The 24752-nt window shown below is 33.8% G+C and overlaps 1 protein-coding gene across 6 annotated transcripts in view; it reads left to right on the plus strand.

Annotated features, from left to right (window-relative positions):
* Window positions 1–23384, plus strand: part of LOC145263177 (DNA topoisomerase 2-alpha-like) — a 206104-nt gene extending 182720 nt beyond the window's left edge. For 4 of the 6 annotated variants that reach the window (XM_080120216.1, XM_080120218.1, XM_080120217.1 and 1 more), the window contains 5 exons: window positions 7679–7875; window positions 9281–9403; window positions 11411–11509; window positions 13514–13620; window positions 22192–23384. In XM_080120216.1, the coding sequence (XP_079976342.1) occupies window positions 7679–7875; window positions 9281–9403; window positions 11411–11509; window positions 13514–13620; window positions 22192–22338 (673 nt within the window). In that variant the 3' untranslated portion in view covers window positions 22339–23384. The remainder of the gene's footprint in view (window positions 1–7678; window positions 7876–9280; window positions 9404–11410; window positions 11510–13513; window positions 13621–22191) is intronic. The other 2 variants (XM_080120220.1, XM_080120221.1) reach the window with 1 other exon arrangement.
* The last annotated feature ends 1368 nt before the right edge of the window (window positions 23385–24752 follow it).

Here is a 24752-nt window from a genome sequence, read left to right on the forward strand (position 1 = left end):
CAACAAAGAAAAATTTCCCGAAATATTATATAACACAGAACTTCCCTCTGACTATGCTGACTGGTGCTACCAGATCAGGCTGTCTATTGGCTTCCTGAGACGAAATGCACCTACATTGATTTTCTGTTTTTGTTTTCTATTCTCTTTTGTAAAACTTGTTCTGCAAAAACAAATACAACAGCCCCCTTCCCTTCTCTTTTCTCTTTCCTTCCCTACTGCCCCCCTGCAGAGAGTAAAAGTCCCTCAATGGGGCCACCTGTTGGCCGTAGGTGGCATCCCGTAATGTCTACGAAAAGGATCCTGGTGGCTGAGTAACTGACACCTAGGGAAATAAAGATATCAGTTGCAACACTCCACTTTGGCCTCGTACTGAGTCAGACGGGCGGTCGGAGAGGCCTGATCCGATCAATCGGCTGGTCATGTCTAGCTCACCATTTATACACATATAATCTGCACCAAATATAAATGCTACACGACACTTCCCCATCAATACTGATCCCCAAAGAAGTGGTGAAAGCGGTGGCTGAGAGTCAATTGTATATAGTGAACAAGGACTAGACATGGATGTTTTTCTCTGATTTTTCCCATATTTTACTTGGATGGGAGAAATTAAGATACACGAGTGCTCGAAGCCTACATTATGTACAAGTTTATCATATCTGTAACCCTGTTGTAGCCAGGGCGAATCGGCTTCCCCCCTGTGCGCATCCCAAGTAGGGCTCCAAGGTGGGTGGGGAACAGGGATGATGAATTAAAAAAAAAAAAAAAAAACGAACCCAATATGAGTTATAAAAATCCAAGTAAAAAAAGATTTTTAGACAGTTCAGACAGTGACACGAATGAGGAACCAGATAACTATCCAAACTTTATAGTAATGGAGTCAATTGAAGAAGTGCCATTAACCAAACTCTCTCCCTTCAAGATAGAAAAAATACTATCAGAAAGGGTCAAACCTAAATTAGTCAAAAAATTAAGAAATGGTATTCTCCTGATAGAAATTCTTACCAAACACAGGCAGATGAACTTTTTAAATGGAAACATTTTGACAATATAAAAATAAAAACATATCCTCACAAAACACTAAAGATATGCAAAGGAGTTGTGAAAAGCCCTGAACTTTCACTTTGCTCCATCGACGAAATCCGTTCAAATCTAAAAGAACAAAATGTAACGGATGTCAGAAGAATTCAAATAAAAAAAAAATGGAGAAATGATAAACACACACACGCATGTATTAACCTTTTAGCAACAAAAAATTCCACAAGAAATAAAAATAGCCTATGAGAAACTAAGAGTCGAAACATACATCCCCCACCCACTGCGTTGCTTTAAATGTCAAAAGTTTGGTCACCATCAGGACCGATGTACACGCCAGTCAGTGTGTGGAAGGTGTGGAGAAAACGACAATCATATCAACTGTCAAAAAGCTTATAAATGTGTCAACTGTACAGAAAATCACAGTGCCTACTCCAAAGACTGTGAAATCTGGAAAAAAGAAAAGGAAATTGTTAAAATGAAACACTCATTAAACATCACCAGAAGCAAGGAAAAAGGCAGTAACAGCTAAATATTCCGAAATAACAAAAAAGAATACTCCCAACACCAATGGTCCTGGATATGACCTTAAACTATATCCAGTGGTGAGGCCCCAGCTTACGGGCTTTGAGGAGTGTGGAGCCACCCTTTAATTGCCATTGTTCCCAGGTCCACTCTGACCCTATTAAAAAGTTTTTCTTCAAAATCACTAGATTCGGCATTAAATAACCTGAAAAGGGTTGATATGCCATAAAACAAAAACAACCAACCCAACACCAATAAACACAATGACAATTATTGCACAACAAACCTTGATATTAAAATCCAAGACCTCACCAACCAAATCAAAATATTGATAAATACAATTGAAGAAATGAAAAAAACCTCACTTGAACCAAAAATCCAAACGCCACACCCAGTAGACCAGAAACAAATCCAAAAAAACAAACCAGAACAAAACTTAACTAAACAAAAACTACAAATTCCCCTCTCCAATAGCTTTAAGATATTGGAGATCGAGAACTCTGAAGAGCAGAATACCAACAATAAGGAGAGTCCCTTAATCCCCCCACAAGAGTTCTAATATCAAAACAGATAACAACAAGCAAAAAATAAAGATTCTCCAAAAACATCCGAACAGACAAGAACAATAAATGGGAAAAATTCCTCTAAGAAAACCAAACCACGATCTCGCTCAACATTTAAAACCAGAGATAAATCAAGCATAAAAGCTAACAAACCAATCGAACACAAAGAACAAGAAGCCATGGAAACAGAAACAGAATCTACCAATGATAAAAAGCTCACAAATACACAAACGCACATGAAACAATCCAATAATTCAAATACAAGAATTACAGACCAAAATAAATTTAAAACCTCCTTGGAAACAATGGAAATAGAAGACAAAACTTCTAAACCCCCATAAAAAAGAAAACACCCCTATTCCCAAGACAAAAGGGAAATCAAATACATAAAATCTAAACTATGGCCAACAAAATAATCCAATGGAATTGCAGAGGTATAAAAGCCTACCGGAATGAATTACTTCTACTAATATCCGATCTATGTCCCACAATAACATGGTTACAAGAAACCTTTTTAAAACCATCTGAAAATATCAGTCTCCAAAGTTTTACTGAATACAACTACACAACAAATAACCCAAATAGAGCTTCTGGAGGAACATCCACTCTCATTAACAAAAACACAACAGAAAGCCAAATAAATCTACAAACTAACTTACAGGCAATTGCTGTCACAGCCACCCTACATAAAACGGTCACAATTTGCTCCATTTATCTGCCTCCAAACGACCCCATAGATGAAACTGAAATAGAAAAACTCATCAACCAACTCCCTCGCCCCTTCTTATTAGGCGACTTTAATAGTCATAATGTTAGTTGGGGATGCTCAAACACAGACAGAAAAGGAATCACTATAGAAAATATTAACAACAACAACAACCTATGCATATATAACAACAAAAAAACAACCTTTATTTCACTCCACTACAAACTCGTCCTCAGCAATTGACCTCTCTATAAGTGATCCTAGTATCTTTATAGATTACAATTGGACAGTGCATATGGATACCTGTGGAAGTGACCACTTCCCAATAATATTAGAACACTTTGGTCCTGAAATAATCCCAAAAATTCCTCGCTGGAACCTTAAAAAAGCTAACTGGAATAAATTCAAATTACTATGCAAAAACAAACTCCTACCTGAAAAATGTGAGAAAGACCCAATCACTCACTTTACAGATAACATTATCTCAATAGCAGAAGAATGTATTCCTAAAACAAAATCATCAACCAAGTATAATCGTCCCTGGTTTAATAATGACTGTAAAAAGGCTATCGGGCTACGATGTGCTGCATTAAGAAAATTCAACAATCAACCAACTACTCAGAATCTAAACAACTTTAAAATATGCAGGGCTAAAGCACGCCGAACAATAAACGAAGCCAAAAGGGAATCATGGAAGAATTTTGTGTCTAAAATCAATAACACCACCAAAGACAAAACTGTATGGAATATGATTCAGAAAATATCAGGGAAAAACACCAGTTCCCCTGTCAACCACCTCTGTGTAAACAATAGTAAAATAACTAAAAAAAGAGGACATGGCAAACCTGCTTGCAAATACTATTGCAAATAATTCATCTTCTAAAAATTACGATAAAAAATTCCAGATGATTGAACAGGAATCAGAAAGAAACAAACTGAACTTTAAAAGTAATAATGAGGAAGAATACAACAAACCTTTTACCATCCATGAACTAAAGGATTCATTAAAAAAAAGCCAACAACACGGCTGAGGAACCTGATAAAATAACGTATGAATTTCTAAAACAACTACCAGATGAACCATTAAAGTATTTACTTTCTATTTATAATGACATCTGGTTCAATGGCAATCTTCCAGCCATATGGAAACAAGCCACAGTCATTCCTATACCAAAACCAGGAAAGGATGCATCTGACCCCTCCAATTATCGCCCCCATAGCTCTAACAAGCTGCGTGTGTAAGATCATGGAGAGAATGGTCAACACCAGGTTAATTTGGTTTCTGGAAACAAATAAAATAACTAATTTTCAGTGTGGCTTCCGAAAACATCGTAGCACAACAGACCATTTAATTCATTTAGAAACTTTAATGAGAAATTCATTTATACAAAAAAAGCATATGACTGCTATTTTCTTTGATCTTGAAAAGACGTACGATACCACATGAAGGTATGGCATCATGAAAGATCGCAAAGAAGCTGGAGTAAAAGGAAGACTACCCATCTTCATCAACAACTTCATTAATAATAGACTATTCAATGTCCGTGTAGGAACGTGCCTATCGGACATCAAGAAACAGGAAACGGGAGTTCCACAGGAAAGTATTTTGTCAGTAACATTATTCAGCCTAAAAATTAACAGTATTGTTGGATGCATAAACCACTGTGTGGATTGCTCTCTATATGTTGATTTTTTAATTGCATACAGCTCGAGACATATCCATATAATTGAGCGTCAACTTCAACAATGCATTGACAAAATAAAAAAAATGTACAACTAAGAATGGCTTCAAATTTTCCATTAACAAAACAAAATGTATGCACTTTTGTCAACTAAGAAAACTGCACCCAGATCCTCTTTTAAAACTACATGATATTCCGATTCCTGTTGTAAATGAACATAAATTAGGGTTAATACTAGACAAAAAACTTACATTCATCCCTCATATAAAACATCTTAAAAATAAATTTAATAAAACTCTCCAGCTAATGCGGGTCATTGCCCACACAGATTGGGAAGCGGACAGACAAACCCTATTAAAGTTATATAGCTCACTAGTGCGATCGAAACTAGACTATGGCAGCTTCATTTACGGTGCCACCAGAAAGTCGTACATAAAGATATTTGACACCGTTCAACATCAGGGCCTCAGGCTTGCGCTGGGAGCCTTCCGAACTTCTCCCATCGATAGTCTCTATGCAGAAGCCAATGAACCCCCATTATCAATTCGACGCGACAAACTAGCCTTGCAATACCTGACCAAAATTCACTGTTGCCCAGACAATCCTGCTTACGACTGCATTGCAAACTCACTAGATTACTCGCTCTATGATAGAGAAAAATCACAACCAACAAATCCAACCTCTAACTGTACCTTCAATCCAAATTACCAAAATCTATATTACCAAAAAGTAAAAGCTATAAAACCTTTTGGGCTCCGTACAAAACCACTAGTAGAAGATGCAGGTATCACAATCACCAATATCCATAATGTCAACCAACTAAGCCTTCCACCCTGGCTACTAAAACACCCTGAAATCATCCTTGAATTAAATAACCTCCCAAAATATCAAACCCATCCATTAACCTATCAAGAAAAACTCTTTATCATTCAGGAAAAATACCCAAACCATCAGCACATATACACAGATGGGCCCAAAGACAGCAACAAAATCGGGTGCGGAGTCGTATAACATTACCTTACAGAAGCAACTACCAGACCATGCCTCAATTTTTAGTGCCGAAGCCACAGCCTTAGATATGGCACTAGATCTCATCACTGACCTTACCCACAACAAATTTATAATTTTTTCAGACTCCCTATCGGTACTCGAATCCTTAAAGAATAAAAATTTAAATAACCCACTACTCACCAAACTGCTACAAAAAATACACTCTCTTTCACAAAACAAAATTATCAAATTTTGCTGGATCCCCAGTCATTCTGGAATTCAGGGCAATGAAAAAGCTGACATAGGTGCCAAAAGCGCTTCAAAACTCCTTAAAAGCAATATAAAAATTCCACATTCTGACAACAAACAACAAATAAATAATCTCATTATGAAGAAATGGCAAGAAAGATGGAATAACTGTCCAAATAATAAACTTTTCAAGATCAAACCCACAATAGAACGATTACCAGATGCCAGAAGATCATGTAGAGAGGAAGTGATTTTGTCCCGTATTCGCATAGGACACACGCACATAACCCACTCCTTCCTGATAAAAAAAGAAGACCCTCCAGAATGTTTTGCATGCCAAGAACCTTTTACAGTAAAACACTTTCTTTTGGATTGTGGCGATCTCACGCATATCCGGCAAAATTATTACAATGTCAACAATATGAAAGAACTATTTAAAAAAATAAACTCCAACAAAATAACATTTCTGAAAAAAGTAAATCTATATAAAAGAATATAACTTTAATTCAATCCAACTTTACACCCCCCCCCCCCCCCCCCAAAAAAAAGGAAGGAAGCACATCACCTAATCATACAAAAAGTACGATTTGACTCACTGATTAAATTAAAATATCTATTCCACAAAAAAAAAAATTGGAACTCTGCATTAAAAAACAAAACAAAAAAAAAAGGTTGATATGCCGTAAAACCAAACAAACCCACTATGCTGACACAAGTAAGAACATAATGCAAGTATAAAATATAAGATTAAAAAAAAAAACGTCAATAAAAGGTGAATCTGCATACCTTATTCCACTCTTATCTGTTAATTTGCTGTAGTTTGTGTCGATATTTTACACCTCTGCATTGTATTGCTTTCTATAAATTTTGTTTATATACACATTATACAATGTTTCAAGCAAACTACATTATTGAGTTTATTTTCACAAAATTTTTGTTGTGAACTTGAGAATCTTCTAATCCAACTCGGGAACATCTACAGAATTTTGAATTGAACTTTTTAATCAATGGGAGAATCTTTAACTCCAGAATGCTGTCATCTGTGGTGGAATTTGATGGCATTGATTAACAATTAGTTCTAAGTGACAGGTTCAATCCTTACTACTGTTGATAACAATAATAAGATAATTAACACTTCTTGGCTTACTGAATAAGAACAATCTACTTCCATTGATTAAATAAAGTGTTCAGTTCCTGAAAAGATTCTTAAGTTTGAAAAGCTGCACCTAAAAATCAAAGATTACATCGACAGATTGTGGCGATAACGACCAAGAAGTCTGAATAATGCAAATTATTTTGTTATGCAGTCTTGTCATTTGTGGCAAAGTAATATACACTCAAAATTTTTATCTTTATATATTTATATCATTTTGGCAGTGTAACCGTCAACCTTGTTTGGGTGTTTCTTTTTAACTTGATTTGAAAAACTACACCTAAAGAAAATTGCTAGTTACATCAGATGAAATGTTGTGGAAATCAAGTTGAATAATACAAATTAGCAATTCTTATCTTGAATATTCCAAAATATAATTTCTAGTGCTACCTACTCTACATCATCCATACATCTGTTTACTCTCATGGAAGGAATGTCTATTTGAAAAGAAAGTTGTTTTTTTGTTTTTTTTTTAATTCTTAAATTTATAAATATCAAAACAATCTAAGAATTAGAGGAGCCATGTATGTTTTGTTCTTTTAAATAGAATTTTGAAACTTTTCTTTTTAAGTAATCATTTGAAATAATCTCTTTATTGCCAAAATTATACAAATAAAGCTTATTTATGTTTACACACACACACACACACACACACACACACATTGATAGGAATGTTAAGACTTTCGTTCCTAGTTTCAAAAGGAATTTTGATAGCATTTTGATTTCATTGACTGAATAATCTGAGCAAGTGTATGTTTTATTTGCTTATTCCCAGAAAAGAAAAGAAGCCTAACCCAGCTCCAGCCCGAGTTGCTAGTCCGATACCTTCTGATGATACTTCGGATGATGAGAAAACAGATCTTTTTAGTCGTATTAGCGAACAAAATAAGAAAGCACGAGATGATGCTGTATTTGGAGTGTCAAGTACGAAATTACCAAAGACTACACTTCCGACAAAGGAACCAACAAAAAGTATGGCTTTTTCTTTTTACTTGGAAACATTTTTTTTCCTCCCTCAACACTAATTGTTACTCGATAAAAATTGAAATAGATTGTTAGTTGAATGATGAAAAGTATTATGAAAAGATTGAAAATAATGAAATGAATAAAATTTGATGACATAAAGTCTTTGGTTTGAAGATAACCATGTTGTAGCTCCCAGGGGAGCAATTCTGTGGCAATATGCTCAATAGATGAGAAGTTCTTGGAAAGAAACTTTGTTCATGGGAATTTTGTTTGATATTAGGCACAAGGAGGGAGAAAAGAAAGTTCTTTGCATTTGTGGTAGAAAATGAGTATTTATCTAGAAAGTTAGAGAAACATGAATAGATGGGAATTGTATGTAAATTCTGATTAATACATCAAAGAAGGCCATCCGAAAGGGAGAATATATCATATCTGATTGGCTCAATTCAAATGAAAATTGCTTTGGATTTGTATTTGCTTATAATGTGCATTTATGGCAGAAAATTTGACACATTGAAACATTTATATATTCATAAATCACACTAATCCAAACAGCTTATCGAGGAATGTAAATTGAATGATGAGTCAGGATTATACTCACAGTGCTCAGCATCCTATTGTTGAGCATCAGTACCCTGAAGAACTTAACAAGTAAATAATTTTGTAGTCCAACAATAAAACACTCATTATCATCATGTTCAGTTTGATGTTTGTTTTACATGCTGGCATGTGTTGGATGTGACTTTCAATTTACCCAAGTATTTTTATTCCTCTTTAAAATCCATTCTTATCACACTTTCCTGTATTTTCTTTTGCAAACTGACTCTGCGATCTCAATTATTCTACATCTACTTACTGTAACTCTCATCCATTCTTTCAACATGGCCACATCAGCTAAGTCTTCTATTTTGCAGACATCCCCATATTGTCTTCTGAGGTTATCTGATCTTAGTTTGTCTTTAAGACTTATTATACATCCATCATATCAGTCTTATATCATTTTTCTCCATGCAACACATCCTGAACTGGCCAGGTTTCACGTGGGATGGCATTTCTTATGTTTACATGATATCAAGTGATGATTGCGTTTTAACACGTAATTGCATCATTATGAAGCTGAAAAGATGGACAAAGTTTTTTTGTTTTAATGATTGCAAAAGATGCTGGTGAGACAACTAATTTAGTCATTGAAATTGTTGTATTTCTTCTGCTTTGATGTATTAATCAGAATTCTTCTTTCTGCAGAAAGCAATAGTTTATCAATGCCTGAAATCCATTGTTTTCAAAATATTCAACAATAGACTTCACTGAATTGTAATTTGTAAATGAATAAAACAATTGGTATCATTCAACTTTCTACCTGAATTCATTTTTTATTAGTGTTTTGACTGTTTTTTCTTCATTTTCACAGGTACAGCAGTGACTTTTGACCTTTCTAGTGATGACGAAAAGGAGCCTCCATTTATTTCAGAAGAACCTCCAAAGAAGCAAGTCAAAAAGAGGGCTCCGAAAAAGGAAAAGGCAGAGAAAGCAGGTAAATATTTCTCTAACTGCATTGCATATTTCAGTTATTCCTCTCACACACTCTATCGACTTTGGTATGCTTATGTGGTTGTATATGCAGGATTCACTCCTAAACTAATTAATCAATAATTATACGGTTTTGAACTTTGCTGTTAGGTATAAGGAATCGTAATATGAATAAAATTTAGTTTAATTTAGATTTTTCTAAAAGGGGTGGAAGCACTTTGAAAATTCAGGTACCTCCAATTTTTATGAAATGTCAGCAATAGGTATTGGACATTACTAAATATCCCCCCCCCCTCCCAAGAATATTTTAAAGAGTTCTTACAGGGCAAAAACCTCATTTGAAAATTAAAATATTTCACATTTGCATTGAAGTTGATCCAGTCATTTAGACATTTATCAGGATTCATTAAGTTTCAATTTCTTGAGATGTCTTAACCATTATCGTTGGGATACAAGGTGCCTTAAATAAGTTTCCAGGCTTTTTTTGTACAAACGTTTAAAATTGTTTTAGACTCATGAAAATTCAGTATGATTGCTATGCATCTTATGCAGTGTCTGACCAATTTTTATAATTTCATCTTCAAATGAACAGCTACAGAGGTGTGGGAGGAGTAAGGAAGTCAGAACATCAAGAGTTGATTAGCAAAATAATGAATTTAATGGATAAGGTCTGTCGTGTGTCTACAGAGACAATAGGTGTACAGTTTGATGTCAGTGTAAGAATTGTACACACAATTATTTCCAAGAAATTGAAGATGCAGAAGATTTGCACAAAGTTTGTCCCAAGGGTGCTTAGAGAAGATCAGAAAGAATGACATTGTCATGGGCATCAAGACAGTTCCTCATCCTCCATATAATCCTCTGTGACTTTTGATTATTCTTTAAGTTCGAGGCAAATCTTAGAGGTTGTCATTATGAAACAGTTGAGCAGATAAGACTATGACGAGTGTCATCGACACGTTCACATGGGAGGATTTCCATGGGGTCTTTCAGAAGTTGACGGAATGGTACAACAAATGCATTGCAGCTGGAGGAGATTACTTTGACTAAAATTTCAATGTGTCCAATTTTTCATGTGTCCAATTTCAATGTGTCCAATTTTTCATGTGTCCATGCGGAAAAGGTCTGGAAACTTATTGAAGGCACCTCATATTTTCTAGAATCATAATAAAGATTCTAAACATAAGAAGTTTCAGCTTCATAAGGGACATAAAAATGGCGTTATACTGTTCTTTTTTGGGAATTCACTTTACCCAATCCAAGGTGCGAATTCTAGTGTATACACTTATCTGTGCTGAGTTTCCCAACCTTTCTTCAATTTTATAGCCAAGGAAATTAAGAACATCTATTAAATATTTTTCATTCATTATAACAAAATTTCAGGTTTATGGTGGTGGTAGACATCAGCTTGGAAATACCTGGAATGCCATAAAAAACAGTTGTCTAGTGGGAGATGCATAATGATGTCATAAAATATGGAAACTAAATACAAACACTTTATCCATTGATTCAACAAAAAAAAATTTAATCTGCTTAAATGAATTCAGTTTAGGGATTTTTTTTCCTCAGCATAAATCAAAAATAGTTTGATTGACTAAAACAAATATAAATTACAAAATTCTTATTAATAAAACAAAAAAAATAGTAGTGGACATTTATCAAATATTTTTTAATGTATTTAAAAAAAAAAAAATTCAAACTAATCAATATATCTAGTATGTACGATGATTCAATGTGAAAAGTATATAAAATTTTTATAAGTATGTTTGGCAGCCTAAAAGGGAATGCTAAAAATGTTGTCACATTTGTTATGTGACTAAATATTTTTCCCTTCCATTTTATATGTGATTCAAATTCGTATGACTTTGTTCTCAAAACATAATTAGATCTTTTTAAAGATTGTTGCACAACATTTGATTCTTGTAAAGTTCACCTCAAAACGTTTTATGCCATAAAAAAGATAAACTAATAAAAAATTTGTGACTGAAACTCCTTATTTTCTTCAATGTAGGAATCAGACAAACTTCAATTGTTGACATGATGAGAAGACTGTCTTCGGCTGAAAATGAGCCGAGCACTTCCCGTGAGAAAAATATTAAAAAAACTGAGCGTAAATCATTTTGATTTTCTTGTTTGATTTGTTCATTTAATTTTATTCTGCATAAAATACTGAACTTGATTGGCCAAATAGATCCCGTTTTTCACACTAGATTTGCTGTATGATTAAAGTGTGAAGAGTTCAGTTTCAATAGTAAATTAATACAAGTCAGCCATAATTGGTTTGCTTGGTCTGTGGCTGTTTTTTTTTTTTTTTTTACATATACGTTTAGGGTTTTTACACCACATAAATATGCCTCCTCTCACACTTTACTTCCAGCTAGCATTATTTATTGAGTGTAGTTCAACCAATCATATACAATCGATAATTGAATATATGTTGCATTTTAGTGTTTACCCCCTCCCCCCACTATTTCTGCTATTAGATAGACAAATTACATCATTAGAATTAGCTGTATGTTCCTCAACTCACTTTGATTCCTCTAATATCTGAATCAGCCTAGTCTACCCTAAAGCCTTTCAATATTTTATGCTGGAAAGATGCTAATTCTCATTTTAATGAAGCTTATTTTTCAGATTTTTTTTTTTTTTTACTGATTTTACTAAACAGTTCCATTTAAAAAGATTTTTATTCTCATTAAAAACTAAACTTCATTTTAATGTTACATGCATTTCTTTTTATTTTCATTTTGAGTTTAACAATCACTCAAACCTTGTTTTTTTTAATATTCTATCTAATCTTCAACCAATTTCTCACTTAAAAAAAACACTGTTGTAGTAAATAAAGTTATATAAAAACAAAACAACTAATGTGACACATTAAATCTGAATGTCTGCCATGTTGAGCATGAAGATGGACACATGTGCAGCATTCTTTTGTTTATATGCAAGATGTTAAACACTGACTGTAATAATGAAAAAAAATAAAGCGCATGGTTGGAATTTAGGAGTAGAACTAGAGTAGTTTCTACTGCAACCTAAACTGAAAAAGAAAAGATGTGAGGCTGGAAAGGGACAATGTTACGGAGATATACACTCTTGCATTGTTTACAACTTTAAATAATTTATTCACTTTCAATTTATTGGAAATTCATAAAGTTTATGGCCATTGAGGTAGACATGTTAAAAATTGGACTTAAGTAGAAGGCCATTTTTTCATTGTGGCTAATTCCAAAGAAATACTATTTTTGTATTTTTTTTCTACTGATTTTGTGAAAATTACATTAAAAAAAGATTTTTAACATTTTATTTTTAAAAATTTTAAGTTTTTATTTAAACCTGTTTATTTTTTGTTATTTTAAAAAATAATTTAGTAAAAATTAAGTTTTTTTTGTTTTTTTTGCTGTAAAAGTAACTCTACATTAGGATTCAAAGAATGAATTTTTTTTCTTATTTGCACTAATTTTAAAGCCATTTTTTAAAATTATGTTCTCCGTTCTTAATCTCTTGGTAATAAGTAACAAATAATAAAATGTCATTTGTGAAAATCTAATTTTCAACAATTGTACTGCTGGCTTGGCAGGCTGAGAGCAGGCTTAAAACGTTTCCACAAGTAGTGGTGATAGCAAGGTTTTTGTGAAACAGTCAATTCATGGTGTTTCTCTGTGTGGTGATTTAATAGACCAAGGCTGTTGAAGTTGCATGTGGCGGCCTATTAATCCACTTGCCTCCACAGCAGCTGGAACACAAATCAGCATATTTTCATTACTTGTCATCCTCTGTTTACACTGCCACATGTCTAGACTTTGTTGCTGATTCTAAGTGTTTATTTGAAGTTTTGTTTTCTCTTAAATTTTTAAAGTTTTATTTTCTAAACTTTTTATCTAAAATTTTTCACTTTATTTAAAAATTTACATGTTACCATTTTGTTTTACTTTATTAAAAAAAAAACAAAACAAAAATAAACTTTCAAATGATAAGCCTTGCTAATATTTCCACCATCTGACATCTTGCACACATTGATAAAAGATCATTCACATCTTTGGATAATTGATTTTGGGTATACAATGTTCTCCAATGGTTAAATTGCTTTTAAATGATTTTTTTTTTTTTCTAGAAAAACCACCCAAGAAAAGAAAAGTAACCAAGAAAAAAGAACCTAAAAACAGCGACTCGGAGGATGGCTTTGAACCAAAGAAGCCAAAAGTAAAAGCATTGAAAAAGGTAGGCATTAAAATAAACGTTTTGCTCCGCTCTACGCGGATAGGATCTTAATAAAATGTTGTACTTTTTAGACAGCCAAAATAATAGTCGGACATTAAAATGTTACAAAAATAAATAACAGATCATAACTGCGCCTTGGTAAGCACCTCGCCAGAATATTGTCATCAGTGTTAACAAAGTTGTTCCTTTGAGGGAATCTTTGTTTATTTTTTAAAGTTATTTAAAAAAAATAGGTACTTGTACAGTTTAGTCAAGACATTAAAAAATGAAAATATTTAAAAAAAAAAAAAAAAAAAAAAAATGATATTGCACGTATCCATTATGGAACAAAGTTCTCTGAAAAAGAAAAAAAATTCACTTAATTTCATCAAGTTTTTTTTTTTTTTTTTTTTTTTTTTTTTTTCTGTAAAAAAAAAAAATTGTTATGATACCGAGCAAAAGGTTTGATTTTTAGGAAGAAAAGCTAGAATTAAAGATGAGGAGGGAGTATCGGCACTTTACATGGAGTTATCTCCGCGTGGCGTGTTCAGCAAATTTCCTGGTGCTACCAGATCAGGCTGTCTGTTGTCTTCCTGAGACGAAATGCACCTACATCGATTTTCTGTTTTTGTTTTCTATTCTCCTTTGTCAAATTTAATTATGTTCTGCAAAAATAAAAACAAAGACAACAGCCCTCATTCCCCCCATTCCACTCTCCTTTCTTTTTCTATCCCTAGCTCAGACTCAGAAACTGAAATAAATAAACGAACCTTCCCAAGATTTTTTGTAATAGAAACAATTGAAGAACAAATAGCAAAAATGTCTCCTTTCAAAATAGAAAGAATACTATCAAAAGGAATCAAACCAAAAACTGTAAAAAAACAAAAAAATGGCACACTGTTAATCGAAATATCAAACCAGAAACAAGCAATTGAAATTTACAAATGGAGACTTTTTGATGATCGAAAAATAAAAACCTACCCCCACAGAACATTTAACACTAGCAAAGGTGTAATCAGGTGCCCCAAACTAGCCCTGTGCCCCTTAGAAGAAACAAAAAATAATCTTAAAAATCAAAACGTCATTGATATCCAAAGAATTCAGATAAAAACAAGATCCGGCGAAATCATAGACACAAATACATATTAACATTTGATGCTCCTCAAATACCTAACAACATAAAAATAGGATATGAAAAAATAAACACTGAAATTTACATACCAAGCCCATTCATGGACACGACCACCAACTTGCATGAGATGCAGAGACATTGCGAAAACGCACCAAAATGCGTCAATTGCCATCAAAATCAAAGCACAAACTCAAAGGAATGCGAAAAATGGAAAAAAGAAAAAGAAACTCTCAGAATAAAATACACCAAAAACATAAGTTTCCAAGAAGCCCGTAAACTAGCAGAAAACACAAAATACTCTGAGATAACAAAAAGAAATACACAGCCTAACTTTGAACCAAATAATACAACAAAAACAAATCCCTCAAACATCCAAATTGAAATATTCATGAAATTACTCAATGAAATGAAAGAAGACTTCAAAAAAACCATGAAACAAACCATCACAGAAAGTAAAGATTTTTTAAAGAATATAACCGAAATAAAACAAAGTCCCCAAACTAAAACTCTACCACAAAAACCTATTAAACTCCAAACAACAGCATCCATAGAAACAACCCCTACGACAAAAAAAAAAAATTAAAAAAATAAACAAACCCCAAAAGAACCCCACAAGACCGCTACCAATAAAAGCAAAATAAACAGATCCGGTTCAACCTCTAGATCAAGACCCCACCACCCACCGCGACCCCATTCGCGATCTGAAACCCGAAACACCCAAGCAAACATCGAAACTATGGACGTAGACATAAACACCAACAATCCAAAACCAGAAAAAGACAAACTATGGCTCATAAAATAATTCAATAGAACATAAGAGGAACAAAACCCAACTTTGGAGAAATATTACTCCTTATAAAAACTTTCTGCCCTGCTATAAATTGCCCTACAAGAAATTCGCCTAAAAGAAGATAATACAGTTAATATAAAACACTACTGCTCATATAACTACATAAACAAGAATTCAAACATAGCTACAGGAGGACCATCACTACTTATAAACAAAAACATCCCACACAGTGAAATAAACCTAAAAACAAACAATAATATTCTGTTCACTATACATCCCACCAAGTGAAAGAATAAAAGAAACTGAACTAAATGCCCTAATCCAACAACTACCAAAACCATTCATACTAATGGGGGACCTAAACGGCCACAACGAACTATGGGGTAGTACAAGAAATGACAAACGTGGTAAAATAATCGAAACGCTACTTAACCAAAATCAATTATGCCTACTCAATACCAAAGAAAATACATATCTACACCCAGCAACTGGCACTCTCTCAGCTATTGATTTAGCAATTTGCGACCCAACTCTATTTATGGACTACAACTGGAAAACACATGATGATACATGCAGAAGCGACCACTACCCAATTATACTAGAAAACAAAAACCCAGAACCCGACGACAAACCCTCCCGTTGGAATTTAAAAAAGGCAAACTGGGAAAAATTCCAAAACTCCTGCAAATCTAGACTGATACCAGAAGCAAACACCTAGACTGAGGATCACATAATATATTTCAACAATACACTCTTTTCCATTGCAAAAGAAAACATACCAAAAAGTTCTTCCCCTACAAAAGTCAACAAACCATGGTATAACAAAGAATGCCAGGAAGCAGTGAGAATGCGACGTGCCAAACTAAGAAAATTTAAAAAGAATCCAACTAAGGAAAACCTAGATCAATTTAAAAACAGCAGAACAAAAGCAAGAAAAATCATCAAAGAAGCAAAAAGGAACACCTGGAAAAACTTTGTATCAAAAATAAATGAGAACACCAAAATCAAAAAAGTATGGGAGATGGTAAGAAAAATATCTGGGAAAAACAATAAAGACCCAATCAAACACCTTACTTGCAATAACATAAAAATTACTAACAAAGAAAATATTGCAAACAAACTAGCTGAACAATTCTCCATAAACTCCTCATCAAAAAACCAATCAAAGAAATTCCAAACCCTAAAACAAAACGAAGAAAAGAATTAACTTCAAATCAAAAAACAAAGAACATTACAACCAACCATTCAACAGAACTAAAAGAGGCAATCCAAAAATCTCATGATACAGCAATAGGCCCTGACGAAATTCACTATCAATTTATAAAAACCCTACCAGAACCATCTCCACTACCTTCTACAAATATACGACATATGGATGAACAATAACATCCCCAAAAATTGGAAAGAAGCCATAGTAATTCCAATACCTAAACCAAAAAGAGACCATTCAGATCTAACAAATTACCAACCCATTGCCCTCACCAGCTGCGTATGCAAGACCTTCGAAAGGATGGTCAATGAAAGACTAACATGGTATCTTGAAAGCAAAAACCTGATAACAGAATATCAATCAGGCTTCAGAAAAAGAAGTCCCATCGACCACCTAATCAGATTAGAAACATTCATCAGAGAAACTTTTTGCCAGAAAAGAACACCTAATCTTTTTCGACCTAGAAAAAGCATATGATACTACTTGGAAATATAGCATTAAAAAAGACCTATATGAACTTGGATTTAGGGGCAGAATGCCAGAATTCATCTGCAACCTCTTAAATAATAGACACTTCAAAGTAAGACTAGGCAACACACTCTCGGCCCAAAAAGAACAAGAAATGGGGGTACCTCAGGGTAGCATCTTATCCGTCACCCTTTTCAACATAAAAATAAAATCATTGAAAACATAAACCCTGGTCCTAACTGTGCCCTACACGTGGACGACTTACTCATCTGCTACCGATCAAAATACATAACCACAGCTGAACGAAAACTGCAACTTTGTTGAAATAAAATAAATGAATGGGCCACAGAAAATGGTTTTAAATTCTCAAAAGAAAAAACAAAATGTGTCCATTTCTGTAAACTCCAAAGAACTCACCATGATCCCATCCTAAAACTGGATAACATTGTCATCCCTGTCGTTGAACAACACAAGTACCTGGGTTTAATATACAACAGGAAACTGACCTTCATACCTCACATAAAAAAATCTAAAATCATGTCACAAGGCCATTAAACTGATCGAAGTTCTAGCCCACACTGACTGGGGCACTGACAAAACCATACTACTTAAACTATACCATTCCTTAATAAGATCCAAGCTGGATTATGGATGCTTCATATATGGGGCAAGCAGAGAATCATATATAAAAGAACTAAACACAATACACCACCAAGGCTTAAGACTGGCTCTCGGAGCCTTCACCAGTAGAAAGCCTATACACGGAGTTTAATGAACCTCCACTGACACTTAGATGGAAAAATCTAGCCCTTCAATACAGCTTAAAACTCTCATGTCCATCAAACCCTGCAAACAATTGTTTTCCACCCACAACACACAAACTTCTTCAATGGGAGAGAAAATATTATTAAACCATACAGCCTATCTATAAAAGACCGTACAGAAGCCCAAATAGATACCACAGAAATCCAGGTTTCCTTCAAACCAAAATCTCCACCTTGGCTAATTAAACAGCCATCGGTAAATTTAAACCTCAAGAATGTAACAAAATCTTTTAAATCCAACACATATCCCCTAACTTATACAAATAACTTCAATAATATATTAGAACAATATCAAAACTGGACACACATCTACACAGATGGCTCCAAAGAACTAAACAAAGCTGGAAGTGCAGCCATATCTAACAACATTATACTACAACATCGTCTCCCAGACAACTGCTCAATTTTTAGTGCTGAATCAACAGCCATAGACCTAGCTTTCGACATCATCCAAAAAACCAAGTCAAACAAATACTTAATACTATCTGATTCACTTTCAGTCTTAACGTCATTAAATAACAAAAACTTGAACACCCCTTTAATCATAAACCTCCTGGAAAGAATCACCTCCCTTTCCAAAAACACTGACATCGTATTCTGCTGGATTCTCAGCCACATGGGACTCAAAGGCAACGAAAAAGCTGATACAGCAGCAAAAAAAATCTTTAAAAATGAATATCAGAAATACAAAAGTACTTCACACTGATTACAAACCACTAATCAACAAATACATCACTTCCAAGTGGCAGGAGCCATGGAATGCCTGCAAGAATAACAAGCTCCAGCAGGTGAAACCCAACCTCGGGAAAAGAACGAGGGCGGGACCTCTAGCTGGGAGAAGACAAGAGAAGAAACAATGACAAGACTTCAAATAGAACACACCAGGATCACTCACTCGTACCTGTTAAAAGGCGAAGAGGCCCCATTCTGTGTGTCATGTCATGAGCTTTACATGGTGAAACATATCCTGATAGACTGCGTGGATCTCCAGCAGATACGAATGAGGTACTACCATGAAGGTAGTCTAAAAGATCTTTTTCACGGAGTGGACCCTGGTAATATCCTGAAATTCCTAAGAGAAACAAGATTATATAACAAAATCTAAAGCCCTAATAAACAACAAACAAACATAATCAAATAACCACTTCAGAAAAACCTAAAACCCAAATAACAAACAAAATACAACCAAACAACCTTTCCAGCAAAATCAAATTACTTAATAAACAACAAACATAACAAAATAACCTCCTCAGCATTAAATGACCCACAAAGGTTGATATGCTGGTTGAATAACCCATCCGTCCATCCATCAGCAAATTCCACAATGGCTGACTTCAACATGCTCTCATAAGAACGTGTTTTTCCGCTGTAAAAAAAAAAAAATACTCGATCAAATTAAATGAAATTTTTTTTTCGGAGATCTTTAGTCTAAAACAGATACATACAATATAACCTTTATTCAATATTTTCATTTTTTAATGTCTTGACTAAATTGTACAAGTGCCAAAAAATAATTGTAAGTATAATAAACTATCTTTTAAATTGTGGTTTAATTCAGAAACTAAAATCATTTTCTAACTGGATTTTTAATAAAACCACTTGTTTATATGATTATCTAAAAGGATCAATTAATTACTGTAATAACCAGAGTTGGAGAGGCGGAGGTTTTAGCTGGAGTCAGTCGGATTTCTAAGAGTACTAGGAGTCGGAGTTGAAATTTTTTTTTATCCAACTCAGACTCCTTAAGTCTAATAAATTTATTTTTTTTTTTAGATGATTTTCCTGTTTGGTTTTACAAGTTGCAAAATTTAGCAGTTTTTGTATCTTTTTGCTTACTGCAATGCATCTACTTCAAGATATTTCGGTCCATCAGATCCCTGGAAATCTTGTCTGGACAGCTATTTTCGTTTTGGTTATGACGAAAACAGGATCAATGAAAATTCTGTCTTTGTATGAGATCACTGTGGATTACATCGGATAACAATCAGATTGTAATCTGAAAGTTACCCAGTTCCTGAATAAAATGGAATTTGGCAATTGGATTAGGCTGCGATCCATCTGGAATTACAATCTTATCTGACCCCCCCCCCCCCCCCCCCAAAAAAAAAAAAACAGGTCTTCAATAAGAAGCAACCCATGTTACTATAGCCCTTCGTAGCTTTTTTCCTGTTTTTCCTTTGATCTACTTTCTATAAAGGCAATATTACGTTTTAAAAAATTTCTTTGTATAATGTGTTTACTCCCCTCTTCTGATAAGTGTTTGGCTTCGAAATGCCATGGCCTAAAGAAGTTTCCCTATCCCTAAATATTGTATTCCCTTTTGAACTGATAACATAAAATTTCATTGTAAATTTTTTATCTTTGTTATTTTAATTTATACAGTCTACTAGCTTTATAGAATATGTGAGTATATTTATCATACAAGTGAATGTTAAACGTAAAAAATAATATACATGAAAAGTATGAATAAAATGTTTGCTGAATAGGTGTGTGAGGCTGGTATATGGATCTGCAGAATAGATTTCCACATAGGGATCAAGGAGTCAGTTGGGAGTCGGAGTCTAACATATCCAAGGAGTCGTAGTCGGCATCCTAGGAATTCTAGAAGTCGGTCGGTCAGTCATGCAAGACTGAAACGAATGCTGTTACAATAACTATACTCGGTCACAAATGATTTTACGAATTCAATAATCTGTTTTGGAATTTTTTAGATAACGATTGATTTGGATTATTCAAACTACTGTTCGCATCTTGAATGTTATTTTTGCAACATTTCGTCTGATGTAACTTTCAGGTGTATCTTGTCAAACTTCAGAATCTATACTGAATTTTGAACGGAAACCTTTATATAACCCGATTAAGTAGCGTAGTGCAAGTGAAAATACAATTGCAGATTACTTTTGATCTCGTGGTTGATTGAACGAGAATATGGTACCCTTGTGGGTTAAAGATTTCCATTTAAAATTCAGTGCAATTTCCAAATTTTGATAAGCTGAAACATGAAAATAACATTCAAGACGAGAACAGTAGTTTGAATAATCCCAATAATACAATACTCTGACTTTAAATCAATAAATGCCAAATTTTTTTTTTTTTTTTTACTTATCACTATATTAATATCCAAACTATGCATAATCCTATGATAGAGCACAACATTTTGAAATATTGTATATATAATAAACCCCCAAAATATAGGGATATTTGCATATTCATTTTATAAACTGTTTCTAATATATTAATATTCTATAATATACATTTGTAATTTGTATTGTCATATTTCTTATATACATAAATAATAATATACTTAATTGGGGAATAGCAAAATTTGAAAATCCAGATATTGAATTTCAAGTAAAATCCATGGTATCTACTTAATTGTCATGTCGCAGTAATGAAAATATCCAAAAATTGCAAAAAAAAAAAAAGTTAGAAAATTAATTATTAATGAAAGTTTTTGAAGACAATCAGCAAAAATTAAGTTTAGCTGAATTGGCCAAAGATTTTCAGTTTTCAGCAAAGATTTACCTCCCTTTGTTACGATTCAAACGTTCTGGTTTCTTTTCTTTGCAAAACTCAATTTTTGCTAATTGTCTTTAAAAACTATTTTTGTTAATTTTCTAACTTATTGTGTTTTGTTGTAATTTTTTTTTCATTACTGTGACATGACAATTAAGTATATACGATTGGTTTTACTTGAAATTCAGTATTTCAATTTTTTAATTACGTTATTATTATGAAGAAGAACCAAATTTTTATGGTTAAGCAATTTTTTGGGGGAGGGGGGTGAGTAGTGTCTGTTTTCTTAATATGATGTTTACCCATCTACCCTCAAATGATCTCCTTTTATAAGAGGGTGGAAGAATTCTCCCAGGTATTAATGAAGGGTAATGTGCTGTTTTGCTGTCATGAGACTATGGGCTCCTATTTCAGGGACTACCCCCCCCCCTTTTTTTTAAAGGTTGTGTAGTGAAGTATCTTGTCTTATGATATAATCCTCTAGGCATTACCTCCTTTAGTGTGGTATACGTTCTTTTGTTCATGCTGATACTATACTCTCAAGCATTAGCACCACTTTTTTTCCTTTCTTGACGTTTGTCTCCCACATCAGGAAGCCTATAATGATTTCAGCTATTTACAATCTGACCTGTTTTTTTTAATTTTATTTTAGACTGTGGATACTGAAACTGATGACGATGAATTTATGGATGGAAAAGAACACAAACTAAACAATTTGCAGGCCCGCACTACAACTGGCCGCTCCCGGGCACCGGTCAAATATTTTGAAGATGAATCGGATGAAGATTTTGAGTTTTAAGTGTGGACAAACAATGAACCGCTATTCCCCACCACCTCATTTTCTCTCTTCATTTTAAAAAGAAAATCTCATAACGTAGATATCATTTGGATTTGCTCGGGGAGGGGGGGATTAATTCATTGAGCAGAGTTGCATTTAAAAAAGTTTTCTGTTTTAAGAACAATATTTCATGTCCCGACAACATATTCTGATTTTTAACAGGAAAAACAGACGCATAATAAAAGAATTCATTTTATCAAAACACAAAATCAAAAGTGTGTGATCCGACACACTTTCTCTATCCTCTCGTTCACCTACCCAATCTCATACCCCCTCCCCCACTCCAATTTGTTTCATTCCATCCAAATTCATTATCATTCTCAAATCGCATGTTTCAATATGAAAAGAAATCAGAATATCTTTATTCGTTATGTATTCCTTTTCCTCATTGTTTCACTCATTTCTCTCTCTCTCTCCCCTCTCTCTCTCTTTCTGTTTCTCTCTCTTTCCATTACAATGTGTACATGAAACTTGATACTAACCACCATCATCATGAAAATGAGACGCCATACATACTCTTCAACTCAGTGAAATTTAACGTATGAACACAAAAAAAAGATTCAAAAGGAAGCATCGATTGTATTGAGAGAATTGGACTTTCTCGTTTCAAGTTGTCTACTTCAGGGAGAAGATAAAAAATATCCATCCCATTCCCACCTCGTTCTCTCTCTCTCTCTCTCTCTTTCTCTCCTCCCTGTAACTTCTTAATTTTATTTTCAACAATAAATCTAAGTGTGCTTGCAGTTGGGTAAAAGTCCATGGCTACTGTTCTATCTCGAAAAGACTGCTGTGTTGATGCGATTTGATGAGGATGAATGTGCTTGTTGACCCCCCCCCTCCTCTCCCCCCTCTTTCATTAGGTTGTCATTTGTAGTCGGCATATGGATGCCAACAACTGTGTTTTTTGTTTTATCCCCAACTCCCAGGGGAGGAGTTCCTCTGTTGATTCTTGAGGAGAAAATAAGGAAACACAGTTGGACAAATAAATCTCCACATATTTACACAAACAGCCTCAGTTTTATTTTTTTGATTTTGAATCCTTATATATGCAAGGTGTCGAGCATATTTGAAAATCTTTGGATTCGGCATTAAATAACCCGAAAAGGGTTGATATGCCGTAAAACAAAAACAACCAATCAACCAGATGGATCTAACATCAGTAAAAAAAAATCCCTCTATTGTTTACAGTTGTAGTTTCTGTAGTTATCATCGATCAGCGGATGATTCAGCTGAGAATATGGCAGCTTTAATTTTCACTTTTGCACCAATTTTCACCGGCTAAAACCCAAATATAAAGTTTTGCATGGGTTTGAATACTCTGTAAATTAAGTTTCCTGTCTTTAGATCGGAAACTGACAGGAGTTTGGTAAGCAAGAGAGGTAGTGGTAAATTAGTTACATTCCAATGAACAAAGAATCAGTAATTTTTATTTTATTTTGGTCGATACCTATTTTTTTTTTTTTTTTTACCTTTACAGGCATTTTTCAACTCTTAACGTAGTCTTTAGAAAACTAAGAATAGGCTATTCTTCAGCGATGACCATTTAAATCCATGTACTCTATTCCAAAATAAAAAATGAACAAGAAAGATAAGAAGGGCAATTCAGAAACATGAAAAACAGGATTTGAAGATGAAAAAAATCGTATACATTAGAAGATACTCAAATTTTCAATGAAAAACTTGAAACTGAATAGAACTTTCAAAAAAAATTTAAAATGCCTTTCGATAAAATATTGTTAGGCCTAAAGTTTAGGAATGATGATTATAAACTGTTAGATCTCGAATGGCCATATAAAAAATTCTTATTTTAGAAAGGTACTAAACAAACCATATAAATAAACTGTCAATCACTTTCTTGCAGATTAGTAAAATATCAGTATTTCACTAAAAATATACATCACAAAAAAATGAAGATTGTACCATCAAAAGTTTGCTTTAAGTTTAGTTATTTCCCCAAATTTTATTCAAATTCATGCTATTTTCACAAAGTTTTGACATTTTATTTATTATCAAATTTCACTGTCCATCGCTTTATTGCTGATCTCTTACACTGCAAAAAAATCATGCGTATAAAGGTTATCGAAAAGCAAAGGATAGTTGCTGATTTCGCAGAAGGATTGTCCATCAAAAAATGTGGCCATGGAGCTGGAATGGGATTCAAGAACCTTGGCTGCATTCTTGAACAACCCGAACACCAAATCCAGAAAAATAAGGGCATCAGGAGAAACCTTTTAGATCGTGATAATCGGAAAATTCGTAGGGAATTCAACTGAAACACAAACAGCACCAGTGCTTCTGTTTTTGCAAAAGCTGGAATCGCTTCAAGATCCAGGCATGCCCAATACATTGTGTTGAATGAGATTGCAAGGAACATC

Source organism: Euprymna scolopes, chromosome 38 (genome assembly GCF_053919585.1).
Source record: "Euprymna scolopes isolate OS-2025 chromosome 38, ASM5391958v1, whole genome shotgun sequence".
NCBI classification, from domain to species: Eukaryota; Metazoa; Mollusca; class Cephalopoda; order Sepiida; family Sepiolidae; genus Euprymna; species Euprymna scolopes.